This window comes from Schistocerca gregaria, chromosome X (genome assembly GCF_023897955.1).
Source record: "Schistocerca gregaria isolate iqSchGreg1 chromosome X, iqSchGreg1.2, whole genome shotgun sequence".
Classification (NCBI taxonomy): domain Eukaryota; kingdom Metazoa; phylum Arthropoda; class Insecta; order Orthoptera; family Acrididae; genus Schistocerca; species Schistocerca gregaria.
In genome coordinates this window covers 799,334,171-799,348,686 of record NC_064931.1, presented here as the reverse complement: position 1 = coordinate 799,348,686, position 14,516 = coordinate 799,334,171, and the positions used below count along the sequence as shown (strand labels likewise).

General features: G+C 38.0%; 1 protein-coding gene across 2 annotated transcripts in view; it reads right to left on the bottom strand.

Annotated features, from left to right (window-relative positions):
* The window catches only part of LOC126299386 (uncharacterized), a 478,915-nt gene that overhangs the window by 87,473 nt on the left and 376,926 nt on the right, over window positions 1–14,516 (bottom strand). For both annotated transcript variants that reach the window (XM_049991253.1, XM_049991254.1), the window contains exon 14: window positions 3,350–3,497. In XM_049991253.1, coding sequence (XP_049847210.1) covers window positions 3,350–3,497 — 148 coding nt within the window. The remainder of the gene's footprint in view (window positions 1–3,349; window positions 3,498–14,516) is intronic.

The following is a 14,516-nucleotide window of genomic DNA, read 5'->3' as shown; positions in this document are numbered from 1 at the left end:
CCCCCCCCCCCCCCCCGCCCTCCGCCCCCCGCCCCCCCAATAATACACAGTTATATATGGCCAGTGCACTATAGTTTAAACTTTCCATAAGCCTCATTAATAGTTTGCTGGCAAACCTCCACATACTGGTACAATAGATTACTATTGTACAACCACGAGCAGTAAAAACCTAACCACAATGTTCACAGTTCTTGAAGAATAGAAAGGTACTATGGAGCAGATACTGTCATTGTTTTTACACATGGTCTAAATGTGTAACAATTATTTCACAGTTAAGTTGAAGCATTGTTGTTGATCTAACCAACCCAAGTTTCTCGTCTGAAACTTGGCCATGGACCAACTTTCTTGGTACTAAAAATTAGGCCCTTATATATCATCACAACAATAGTTACTGAAACTACACATTTTTGAAGTTTAATTTCTAGAAATTACAATTAAAACTTAACTCATTAAATTAAATGAATACATTGAAAACTTTTAACAGTTTCTTCTAATACAAGGTTTAGGCCAAATTATTTGTTTAAGTGATGAAATTAACAAATATTGTTACGCAAACAATACTTTTGACAAAACTGTGAATTACTTTGGAATTAAGTGTCTGCTTCGCTAACATGTTTTCAAATAGAGCCAAATTGATCCTTTAAGAATTCAATTAGTTGTTCTTACAAATGTTTATAATTAGTACAGAATTTATATTTGTTTATACATCATCAATAGAAGTTAAAAAAAATTACTGATTTCACCCTATAACAAAAGATACTAACTATGAATAGTCGAAATAAAATAAAAAATCAATTACAAACATAAAACTAAGCACAAAATTAGATCTGGTGTCATATTCTTTAAAACTGAGGGCCAATCTTTCTTTTTTATGAAAACGTATATTATACTCACATATGCTAATGGTAATTAACTATGAACAAAATGAATTTTAAGGGGGCAGATGGCAAAACAATAGGGAAGTAAAATTATCCCAGCTTGCTTCGTCACAACTTGACTCAGTTAATTATGGCCAACTTTAAAAGAAACTAATGATATGTAATACAGAGAACTCACCCACTCAGGTTCTAACAATATATTTGGTAAATAGCACATTTTGCATAAAATTTTCACATCAAAATGATAACAATGGCAAATTAAGTATGCAGTTGCACTCGGTGGTCTGAGTGGTGGTGGTGATGGGCTGTATGGCCCAGCAGACACACTAATTACAGTAAAGAAGACTTTATTCAACTTCAGTACATGCTTTGTTGTGGCTCAGCAAGGCAGGACAAACATCACTCTATTGAACTTGGCCAGTAGTGATAAACAGGCTGCAGTTTCGCTCTGGTGAGCTGATGCTGAGTGGACACCCTGCATTACTGACAGCAGGCTCCTGGACAGCTAGTGGCCTCTGTAGGTCACAGCCACAAATCAGTGGTGTTCTACTTCTCCATTGGGGATGGCACCCAGAGTTGCCCATTGGCATTGCACGCGTTTGCTGTGGAGACACTTGGAGGCTGTTGTGTGTGGGATTCAACCTGCTGACCTCCGGCAGGAGTCATACAGTGATTGGCACTAAGGCACTAAGCCCCATGAGGAATTCAGTGCTGGTAGCTGCAGATGCAGATGAAAAGCTGGCAGTGCTGTGGCATTAAGTCCTGTGAGGAACTCAGTGCTGGTGGTGACAGAAGCAGCCGAGTCTCAAACCCATGACTGCTTCCGGTGATGCCCAATTGTCTTGCTTTCTGGCATGGTTTTGGCATCATGATGGTGCTGCTGGACTCAGGTGAAAGAAAGTGCCTCTATCTCAAAATTCAGACATATTTGTATTGCTCTGACATGCACTTGTTTCACTAAAACCTAGCACCTAGTCACGTTGCCTATAACAAGAGACTTGCCCTGGTGTACTGACATCAACCCACCTGCTACAGTTATTACCACTGCATGGTGCAATTTTCTGCTCAGTGCAACTAGCCTTGTCTCATAATCCCCATATGTGTGTACTATTATGATCAACATGTCCCCAGACTGTGACTACTAGCCTGTGGCTGCTAATGCAATACTTCCCAGTGGCTTTCTCACTATTTCTTATTATTTCTGCTAGAAGACTGGGTAGCTACACTAAACAATAAATTTCCAAACCTAAAAATCCTACAGTCTTACTTAATACTTCATACAGTGTTCTTCTTTTTTTTCCCCTGACTGAGTTTGGAGAGAGATAATATGATTGGCAACTAATAGTCAGAAAGTAGAAAGTAGTAATCACATACTTCCCATCAGGGTATAAACACCAAATTCAATAAATTACAGTCATTAACATCTAATATAATGTGTTCACATAGGACTACAGTAAAAATATATATATGGTATTTTAAAAAGAAATGACAACTTTGTATTTTTTCATGTTTACCTAGAAAAAGAAGCTTTGTTCAATGAATAATATGAAGTTTGTTTTTGAGAAAATCAGTAGTGGATTATACATGGTTAGTTAGGTCTCAAGAATAGATCCCAGTAAAACAATGGACTGTTTACTATGGTTCAATTATATATTTCTGCACCACAGCACTGTATTGTTTGGCAATTCCACAGAAATATACCTTATTAAAACACCATTATTAAGGAAACCTGTGCATTGGCTACAATATACAGAATTCTGTTGTGAATCCTTTTCCCAATATGAAAACTCAGAAGTAATAGTATATGTTCTAGTATCAAGTGGTAATATTTTTGCACATAATTAAAGGGAAGCTTGGATCTGCAGCACTGTACATAATTACAACAGTGGGCATAGGTGTAACTACTTTAGGCAGAGTACAAGATAATAATTGTAGTAACAGCAGTTGTAGTAGTGGTAATTGATGTTACTGTTGTTATGTAAGACAGCCATATGTTAATGATCATATTTGGTACAAAATTCTATGAGACTTATCAAGAACAGGTAATGAGAATCTATTCACATGAAAATCAAGTCCTTCATAATTAAAAAGTACAGATATAGGTACAATCTTTCCTTCCTTAAAGAACTTTAAGGTCATTAGAGGCAGAACACAAGCTCTCTTTCACTGCCTTCTTTTCAACTTTTATCTGTTTGGATATACAGAAAACTGCTTTAACAAGTATTTTTAAGGAAGAATAAAAAGGTGTATTCAGTGAAGCAGAGTGAGTGAGATGGTATACAAATATGTGTGCCAGTATTCAGTATCAAATAAAATATCAGCACAAAGCAACTTAAGTTTGCTTGGGTTTGCACTGTGCTTTTGTGTAACATGATATTTCCAATATAATTTTGTTAAATAATTCAAGGGAAAATCAAAATACTAAATTATCCCAAACTATTATATAATACAATATACGTAGTTGGTGATACCTGTACAGCACTCTTCATCATTTCTGTTCCAGTGGCACTGGCATCTTCAAATTTTTCAGCAAGTATTTTGAGCTGACCTTTTAAATTAAACAAACTGTCAAATTCATTCTTAATAACAATTTTAAATTCTTGTGGGCCATAAACATACCTGAAAATCACAAGTAAACATTTTGAAATCACAAGTATCTCTGTTTCCCTGTAAGAAACATAACATAGAGGACTAACACTGTAAGAAATAAATTAATATATGTTAATTACTGTCAAAGTGGCAACAGTACATAAGGATGACTTGCTCATAATAAGTTGATTATATTCACACATTACTGATCCTAGTCTAACTCTTATATGGTTAACGTATACATACATCTGTATGGCTTTGGTGTTCCTCACTAAATGTCACAATGTCTTAAAAACTGTCTATTTATAATATATTTTCAACAAAAGATTCATGGGCTTAACTGAAATAATATAAAGAAAGTTATATCAGTAGATTACATAAAATCTTCTGCCAGCTTCACTGTAACGTAAACCTACTTTTCACTGTGGAACAAACTAATTTTTTTTCCACAAATACTGTTTTCCCCATTAATGTGTAAGAAGAAATCAGTCAACAATGTCAGCAATAGCTCCTACAAAAATAATATATAGGCAATAATGAAGCCTTAAATGGTTTCAGTATTAACTAATTACTATATTTTACGTGAATAAGTATTGACTTTGATTGTGGTATTGCACACAGCCATTAACCTAGCTCAAGAAACATGGGGTCATCTTTATTCCTTCTTTAAGTGATTCCTAAGTGGTGCATCCACATTGTGAGAGTGGGCAGCCTACACTCCAGTAGGCCAGTGGCTAAGTTCAGACAGGGAACCAATCCTTCGGGGCACAATGCAGAGCTAATCACCATTATTATGAATGAAGACCTCAGTGACATTTGCATCATAGAAGGTGTTGGTGGAAGAAGCAGCCCTACACTCAGGGATTATTGTGAGTGCAATCGGAGTCTCAGAATAAGGAGTTCCCCTGCATAGTACCAAGGTGTCCTCGGAGAGCTTATGAACAGGTGGAGGATTGCAGCATCTACATGAAAGTGGGTGGCTGCAACCAGTATCTTACCCACAGTGGGTGGCTAAATGTGGCTGGGCACCCTTTTTTCATGTGCAGAAATAAGTGGGAAGCTGCCACAGAACTGTTTCCTTACACATGAATGTTATGTATCTCTGTATAAAAGACTCAGGCGTTAAAATTTCCCATGAGTCAGATCTTTGGGAGGAGAACAAACACTGGAGATTATAAATTTTACAACTCAGGGCATGAAAAATATGCTGAAAGGAAAACTTATGTATGTAAGATATGCAAATGAAAGAATGATGATAATAAGATTGAAAGGAACAAAATGAGACTTAGTACCTAGCCAAGTGTACATAACATCCCAATGAAGAGAAAGAGAAATGCAATGTGAAGATAGAAAAAATAAGGGGATAGGGCAGAAGAGGAGCTTGCATCATAGTTATGAGAGATAGAAATGTGCTGACTGATAAGGGGAGAGAGGAGAGATCTGTCAGGAGTTATGGTCTTGGATGAAGGAATAAGCAAGGGCATAAACTTCTGTAGAAGGCAAGATATCATAGTAGATTGTTTGGATCATTTGGGGGAGGTGATGTATCAGTGAGGTCATCAGTCCCATCGGATTATGGATGGATTGGGAAGAAAGTTGGTCATGCCCCTTTCAAAGGGACCATCACAGCATTTGCCTGGAGCAGTCTAGGGAAATCATGGCACACCTAAATCAGGATTGCCAGATGTGAATTTGAACCATTGTTGTCCTGAATATGAGTCCAGTGTGCTAACCACTGCACTACCTTGTTCAGTGTCACCGTAGTGATCATCTCATTTGAGCACCTCAAAAAAGCAGGTAAAACTGGAAGACTGAATGATAAACATAATAAAAAAGACCATTAATTGATCCAGCAGTGATACTGAGTAACCTGATAAGTGCAATAAGTCACCCAGGAGCTTATGTCTGCTCAAATCACAATCTAGTCATCGGTGAGTACTAGATTAAACCAAAGAAGGTTTAGAAAGGTATGAAACTAGAAGTAATGAATTCAGAAACATTAAAGGAAGAGAAAAACCTAAGGAAGTACATGTTAAGCCCCACTCTGTGTGTTGCACACTACTAATGAATGGACATGTCCAGGTAGCCAAAGAACAATAGAAATTTATTAACATAACACATTTAGCAAGTTCAACACAAAGCAGTTTCAGAATACCGAACCAAAAGATTGTTCAGATCTGATATGAGAATGACAGAAGACAAAGTAACAGTTTCTTAGAAGGTATAAGCGGTATCATTTATACTAGCAATGGTTACTGAGTTAAGCATACTGATCAACCCTAATAGGTTATCACTGACATAGCCTGTGGTTGATGCACTCACAATGACTCATTGATCTGGACATGGTATGAGAGGTAGTAGGCTCTGACTAATGGGCTACAAATGGGGCTTGTACAAAGCCAGGAGAGAATTGTGCAGTCAGTGACTGGAACTCTGATTGAGTGGCCACTTGAATGTTCGGGAGAACTGTGACTGCCAATGTCAACTCACAGGAGAGCCACTGGATGACACTGTATAAAGCTGTCTGCCAGAAGAATACCAGGAAAGTGGCGTGACAGCATCTGACTCATGGAGGCAAGATGGTACTGACTATAGTTGTACTGCATACAGCAAACATACCACCACTTGGTAATGTGACAGCTGGTGAGATTAAATCTTGACAATTGGCTTGCAGGCATACTAGATGGTCAGCAACTCACAGTCCATCACTATGTGGTTAGTGGCTGGGCCATATCTGACTGTCAAGGTTACAACACCACAAAACTATTTTACAGGAAAATTCAGATAGAGTGACCAACTAATATCAATGAAAGATGGGAAAACTTCACAAATAATTTAAAAGAGGTCACAAAATAAGTTCTAAGAACAAAGGCTAGAGACAGAATAATAAACATTCTGACAATGAATGAAATTATCAATAAAATAGAGGAAAGAAGGCAGCGAAAAAATGTTAACACATAAAAGGAAAAAAGAATGTATAAGAGTTTAAATAATGTATTATGAAGGGAGGCAGAAGTGGTTTCAGAAGAAATATAGTAAGATGGAATGGCCATAGAGGAAGCAGATATAACTTAATATATAAAGAAGCAATGTGGGTGATGTGTGAGAAGGAGGGATGGAAGAGTGTCATGAAGATAGAGACTGGAGATGACACAATAGTGAATGGAGAGGTGGAAAGAATATATTGAGGGGTTACACAACAGGGAAAGAGGACATGAGACAAAACATCTTGAACTGGAAGTAGAAAGTACACTGAATGAAGAAGATGAGGTTTACAATATTCTAAAAAGTGAATTGAAAGTGTCTTTTAGAAAGAGATGGAAAATGGAATAGCCTCATGAATTTATGAGATACTAAGAGAAAAAACTATAAGCTTTATATGGAAAACAAAAAAAGAGCTACTAGGAACATGCAGGGACTATATTCTGCAAAAAAATACATTCTCAGTACATGTAGTCAACATATGGATGTCCAGAAGTAAAACCATTGAGTCTCTGATGATCAAACTGATTTATTTTCAACAAAATTGGCAGCAATGTGTTCAAAGACAAGCTGGTGGTGGCAGAATGCATGCTTTATTGTCTAAGTCAGCTGAAAACTCTTGTTGAGTGCCATGTTGAAATGAGTGGGTCTATTCCAAATCCCACCAGTTGTGAAGTGAGATTGTGATCCAGTCTCTTGTTGCGAAAGGAAAAATGCTAATTCCAATTTTTAATGAAATAAAAACTGTTTATGTGGATGGTGTGATCAACGTTAACATCTACATCTACATGGTTACTCTGCAATTCACACTTAAGTGCCTAGGAGAGGGTTCATCGAACCATTTTCATACTACTTCTCTACCATTCCACTCTCGAATGGCATGTGGGAAAAAGGAACACCTAAATCTTTCCGTTCAAGCTCTGATTTCTCTTATTTTATTATGATGATATTTTCTCCCTGCATAGGTGGGTGTCAACAAAATATTTATGCATTCGGAAGAGAAAGTTGGTGATTGAAATTTCGTAAATACATCTCGCATCAAAGAAAATTGCCTTTGTTTCAGTGACTGCCACCCCGACTTATGTATCATATCAGTGACACTCTTACCCCTATTCTACATCTACATCTACATCTACATTTAAACTCTGTAAACCAGTGGTGTGTGGTGGAGGGCACTTTACGTGCCACTGTCATTACCTCCCTTTCCTGTTCCAGTCACGTATGGTTCAAAGGAAGAACGACTGCCGGAAAGGCTTCATGCATGCTCGAATCTTTCTAATTTTACATTTGTGATCTCCTTGGGAGGTATAAGTAGGGGGAAGCAATATATTCGATACCTCATCCAGAAAGACACCCTTTCGAAACCTGGACAGCAGGCTACACTGTGATGCAGAGTGCCTCTCTTGCAGAGTCTGCGACTTGAGTTTGCTAAACATCTCCGTAATGCTATCACACTTACCAGATAACCCTGTGATGAAACACGCCACTCTTCTTTGAATCTTCTCTATCTCCTCTGTCATCCCGACCTGGTATGGATACCACACTGATGAGCAATACTCAAGTATAGGTCGAATGAGTGTTTTGTAAGCCACCTCCTTTGTTGATGAACTAAATTTTCGAAGGACTCTCCCAATGAATCTCAACCTGGCACCCGCCTTACCAACAATTAATTTTATATGATCATTCTACTTCAAATCATTCTGCACGCATACTCCAAGGTATTTTACAGAAGTAACCACTACCAGTGTTTGTTCCGCTATCATATAATCATACAATAAAGGATCCTTCTTTCTATGTATTCGCAAAACATTATATTTGTCTATGTTAAGGGTCAGTTTCCACTCCCTGCACCAAGTGCCTATCTGCTGCAGATCTTCCTTCATTTCGCTGCAATTTTCTAATGCTGCAACTTCTCTGCATACTACAGCATAATCTGTGAAAAGCCGCATGGAACTTCCTATCTACTAGGTCATTTATATATATTATGAAAAGCAAAGGGTCCCATAACACTCCCCTGTGGTGTGCCAGAGGTTATTTAAACGTCTGTAGACACCTCTCCATTTCATGGGAAAAACGATATTTTCTGAATCCATGTTGGTTATGTATCAATAAGTCATTTTCTTCAAGGTGATTCATAATGTTCAAGTACAGTATATGCTCAAAAATCCTGCTGCAAATTGAGGTCAGTGATATGGGTCTGTAATTCAATGGGTTACCCCTATTTCCTTTCTTGAATATTGGTGTGACCTGTGCTACTTTCCAGTCTTTAGGAACAGATCTTTCGTCAAGTGAGCGGTTGTATATGATTGCTAATAAAGGCACTATTGTGTCTGCATACTCTGAGAGGAATGTGATTGGTATATCATCTGGACCAGAAGACTTGCCTTTCTTAAGTGATTTGAGTTGTTTCGCGACACCTAAGATATCTACTTTCATGTCACTCATGCTAACAGTTGTTCTGGTTTCGAATTGTGAAATATTTACTTTGTCTTCTATTGTGAAGGAATTATGGGAAACTGTATTTAGTAACTCTGCCTTAGTGGCACCATCATTGGTAACATTTCCATCTCTATCGCGCAGTGACAGTATTGACTGTTTTTGCCACTGGTGTACTTTACATATGACCAGAATCTCTATGGGGTTTCTACCATATTTTAAGACAATATTTCATTGCGAAAACTATTAAAAGTGTGGCGTGCAGCACTGTAAATATCGATATTTGTAAAGAGTGTAAGTGTGCTATCTTTGAGATGGGGAGTTTTGGAGGATGTTTTCCGCTAACGAGTCAGTTAGCCTCACGGACTTGTATCTGTCGAGACGTGAAGTGCTAATAAATTGTCATATGAGAGAATACTAGTTGTTTACCTACAACTATCACCCAATTCCCTCAAAAGCATCTTGCATTGATGTCTGCACAAAGTTTCGAGCTTCCGTGAAACTTAGCAAGTCTTGGGGATTTTGCATCCTTTTGAATTTGATATGCTTTTTTCGTTGCTTCTGCAACAGTGTTCTGATGTCTTTTGTGTACCATGGTGGATCAGTCCTGTCTCTTATTAACTTATGTGGTATGAATCTATCTGCTGTTGTCGATACTATATCTTTGAATTTGAGCCACAGGAGCAAATAGCACTAAGGGTAGATGACACATTAGTAACCGATGGTCATTGTGTGGTAAATCTATTTAAAAAGTACTTTATATCCATTACTGATAGAATGGGATTGTCAGGATCAGTAAATAATGGCCTTGAATATCTGAAACTAGCCTTTACAAATAGCTTCAGGTACATGATTATGTAACTCACTTCACCAAAAGAAATAACTTCCATAGTAAAATCTTTAAAAAAACAAAGCATTCTAGTGGTTACAATGAAATATCAACAAAGTTAATTAAGGCATGTTCTTGTGAGTTTAGTACAATTCTAAGTTACTTATGTAACCAGTCAATTATAACTGGGACATTTCCTGACTGGCTGAAATATGCAGATGTTAAGCCTCTATTCAAGAAAGGGGATAAAGAGATGCCATCAAACTACAGACCGATTTCACTTTTGCCAGCATTCTCAAAATTTTTAGAAAAAGTAATCTACAGGCAGCTTCTCAACCATCTGACCACAAATAACATATTGTCAAGAACGCAGTTTGGATTTCTGAAGGGTTCTGATATAGAAAAGGCTATTTACACCTACAGTGAAAATGTACTTAATTCATTAAATAACAGGTTACAAGCAGCAGGTATTTTCTGTGATTTGTCAAAGGCATTCGATTGTGTAAACCACAACATCCTTTTAAATAAATTAGAATTCTATGGTGTCACAGGCAATGCTGCAAAATGGTTCAAGTGATACCTCACTAACAGGTAACAAAGGGTGTCAGTGCAAGGGACTAGGGAATTAAGTCATTAGTCATCATCAGAATGAGAAGAAATTACATGTGGTGTCCTACAAGGATCCATCTTAGGGCCATTGCTTTTTCTTGTGTACTTTAATTATCTCTGATCAGTTACACTGCCAGAAGCAGAGTTCGTTTTGTTTGCAGATGACACATTCCATAATGTCATATGGTATAATATTTTGGGGTAACTCTTCAAGTCAAACAAAAGAGTCCAAAAGCGTGTAATACGTATTATTTGTGGAGTAAACTCATGGATGTAATGTAGAAACCTCTTCAAAGAACTGGGTATACTAACTACTGCCTCTCAGTATATTTACTCCTTAATGAAATTTGTCCTAAATAATATCTCTCTTTTTCCAACAAACAGTTCAGTTCATACATACAATACCAGGAACAAAAATGATCTGCACAAGGACTTAAAAGCACTTACTTTAGTTCAAAAAGGGGTCCACTACTCAGGAACACTCATCTGCAATAATTTGCCAGCAAATATAAAAAATTTAGTTACAAATAAAGATCAGTTTAAAAGGAGCCTGAAAGACTTACTAGTGGCCAACTCTTTCTACTCCAGTGACAAATTTTTTAATAGAAACAAATGATGTGTTGTATATATTTATACTATTAGTATTGTTATTTCAGTTAAAAAAAAATAAAAAAAAAAAAAAAGTGAAATGTTCCACATCCACGAGGATCTCCTCAACACCGATCTATGGAACGAAAAACTAATCTAATCTAATCTAATCTGGTCTACACTTACAAAATTAGCTTGGAAGGAATGGCGACTCTCTCTTAGGAAGGCATCAAGTGAATTTTTATCTGCTGTTTTAAATAGATATATTTTGTGTTTCTTTTTAGCGGTTTTGGTTGATATGGTTTTGAGCCACACTACAACGACCCTGTGTTCGTTCACTAATCCCTGTATCCGTTATGATGCTGTCTATTAGATTAGGACTATTTGTGGCTAAGAGGTCAAGTGTGTTTTTTCAATCATTTACAATACGTGTGGCCTCATGAACTAATTGTTCAAAGTAATTCTTAGAGAAAGCATTTAGTACAATTTTGGAAGATGTTTTCTGTCTAGCACCAGCTTTGAACATGTATTTTTGCCAACAAATCGAGGGTAGATTGAAGTCTCCACCAATTATAACTGTATAAGTGGGGTACTTATTTGTAATGAGATTCAAGTTTTCTTTGAACTGTTCAGCTATTATATCATCCGAGTTGGGAGGTCAGTAGAAGGAGCCAATTATTATTTTGGTACGGCTGTTGAGTATAACCTCTACCCATAGTAATTCGCAGGAACTATCTATTTCAACTTCACTACAAGATAAACTACTACCTGCAGACACAAACACACCACCACCCACTTTATTTAATCTATCCTTTCTGAACATGGTTTGCACCTCTGTGAAAATTTTGGCAGAATTTATCTTCGGTATTAGCCAGCTTTCTGTTCCTATGACAATTTCAGCTTCAGTGCCTTCTATCAGCACTTGAAGCTCTGGTACTTTTCCAACACAGCTATGACAATTTACAACTACAATACCGACTGTTGCTTGGTTAATTTTCCTCGTTTCTTTGCCCTGTACCCTTTGAGATTGGAGGCCTTTTTGATCTTTCCCAAGACTGTCTAACCTGAAAAACCACCCATTCCACACCACACAGCCTCTACTACCCATGTAGTCGCCTCCTGTGTGTAGTGGACAGCTGACCTATTTAGCAGAACCCGAAACCGCACCACCCTGTGGCTCAAGTCAAGCAATCTGCAGCCTACATGGTCACAGAACTATCTAAGCCTCTGATTCAGACCCTCCAATTGTCTCTGTACCAAAAGTCTGCAGTTGGTCCTGTCAATGATGCTGCAGATGGTGAGCTCTGCCTTCATCTCACTAGTAAGACTGGCAGTCTTCACCAACTCAGATAGCCACCGGAAACCAGAGAGAATCTCTTCCGATCCATAGCGAAACACATCATTAGTGCTGACATGAGGCACCAGTTGCAGTTGGCTGCATCCTGTACCCTTCATGGCATCCGGAAGGACCCTTTCCACATCTTGGATGACTCTCCCCAGTATACACACGGAGTGGGCATTGGCTTTCTTCCCGTCTAATGTCTCTAAGTGGTGTCAAATATTTAAAGCTGACACATTGAATCCTTATGAAGAACAAAGGAGTGGGCGTCCCTCAATCATAACTGATGGGATGTTGAACCAAATAAAAGAAACGATTCATCAAAACCATTGATTGAGTTTCAATGAGTTGAACACAGTGTTCCAGAAATCTCTGAATCTCTTCTGCATGAAATCATAGATGGAAAACTCTATTTCAACAAATTACGTGCAAGGTGAATATAAAAAAAAATCCACAGATCAATACACAATCAACATAAAAGGGTCTTCATGGCAATTTCTTGAATTGAAAGATCAATAATTCTTTGGCTCTATTGTGATTGGGTGGCTCATTACACCCCTGTGATGAAAAGACAATGAATGTAGTGGGGATATCACTCCTCACCATCAGCACAAAAATTCAAGACCATTGTTTCAGACAGAAAAATCATGGTCTCTTTCTTTTGAGACTAATAGGGTTCTTCTCACTGAATTTCTGCCCCAGGGGGAAACAGTTAATTCTGTGTGGTGCTATGAAACACTAAACAAGCTAGAACAGCAATACAAAACCAAAGAAGGACAGTATTAATGGAGTGAGTGTGCATGTTGCATAACAATGCACATCCTCACACAGCCAATGCCACACAGCAGCTTATGGATTCATTCAGTTGGGACATCATCATTCACCACTGCCATGTTTGATGGCTTACTGCCTTACTCATGGTTAAGCATGGGGCTGTTGAATGCCAGCAAGAGCACTCCAAAGCAGGAAACCAGACACATAATGCGGGTGACAGGCAGGCACAGTTGGTACCTCTTAGTTTACATGAGGAAAACAGTAACAAAGGAAGCTTATGAACTGCAGATGCTCTGTGCAGTTGTTCCAGGGTAAAAGTTGCAATCCATTGAGTTAGCGCATTAACTCCATACACCATCTAGATACTGTCATAAGATGCCACAGTAGACTATAGTCACATATAGGCATGTACTAACATATGTGGCAAGTACAACACCTGCTCCTCAGAACCACAAAGGCAGTGGGTTGGCACAAGTAACAGTGAGATTGAAAATGGGTAGAACTGCTGAGACAGAGCTCCTGGTGCACAAGTTGGGCTCCACTCACAGAGCAGAGAAAAGCAAGATAAAGCAGTGTTGTTGCAGCCAAACTAGGAGTTTGTTAGGCAAAAGGCCACAAATATCCCAACTACAGAGAAGGAGAAGGTGAAAGACCTGACCATGGATGGCTGGCAGCACTATTCATAGTAGTCTGCAGGTAGTATGTTTGGTTACCAACTCTGCGTCACTCGGTGGCAGCCTTGGTAAGATCTAACTTATGTCTGTTTTATCACTTGGAGTGCTGCTCTCAAATGCTTTCAACGTAATATGCTGCTGGTGATTGCTAACTTCTCTTACTTCTCACCTTTTGAAATCTGACACTAACTCCTGTTGTACCAACAGTTGAACCATTTGCTTTTTCTCATGTCTAGAAATAGCCGTCATTGTAATAGTTTAGTCTCAATGCAATAAACAAGTATTTATTTATTTTTTATTCACACATCAAGTTCCATAGGACCAAACTGAGGAGCAAATCTCCAAGGTCATGGAATGTGTGAGTACATGAAATTACATCATGAAAGTAATAATAGATAAAAATAAAATATTTATGAATCTGGAAAAAGTCAAGCCATAAGTTTAAGTAAATGCAATCAACAATAAAACAAGAATCAGCTTAATTTTTCAAGGAACTCCTTGACAGAATAGAAGAAGTGACCCATGAGGAAACTCTTCAGTTTTGATTTGAAATCAGATGGATTACTGCTAAGATTGTTGAATTCTGGTGGTAGCTTAGTACTAATCAGACACTGAAGTTCCTTCAGTCTCCTACATCCGTTGTTATCTAGTTCCAAAATCTGCTTCAAAAGGTGCCCTGTGGTGGTGTTTGGCACTGATCTGAGCAATCATCTGCCATCACTGGAAATTTGTCTTTCTGCATTTGTTTCTGACCACTTAGAAATAGTATTCTGACTGAAAACTCGTTAAGTTCTCATGTGCTTACTCTACTCTATATC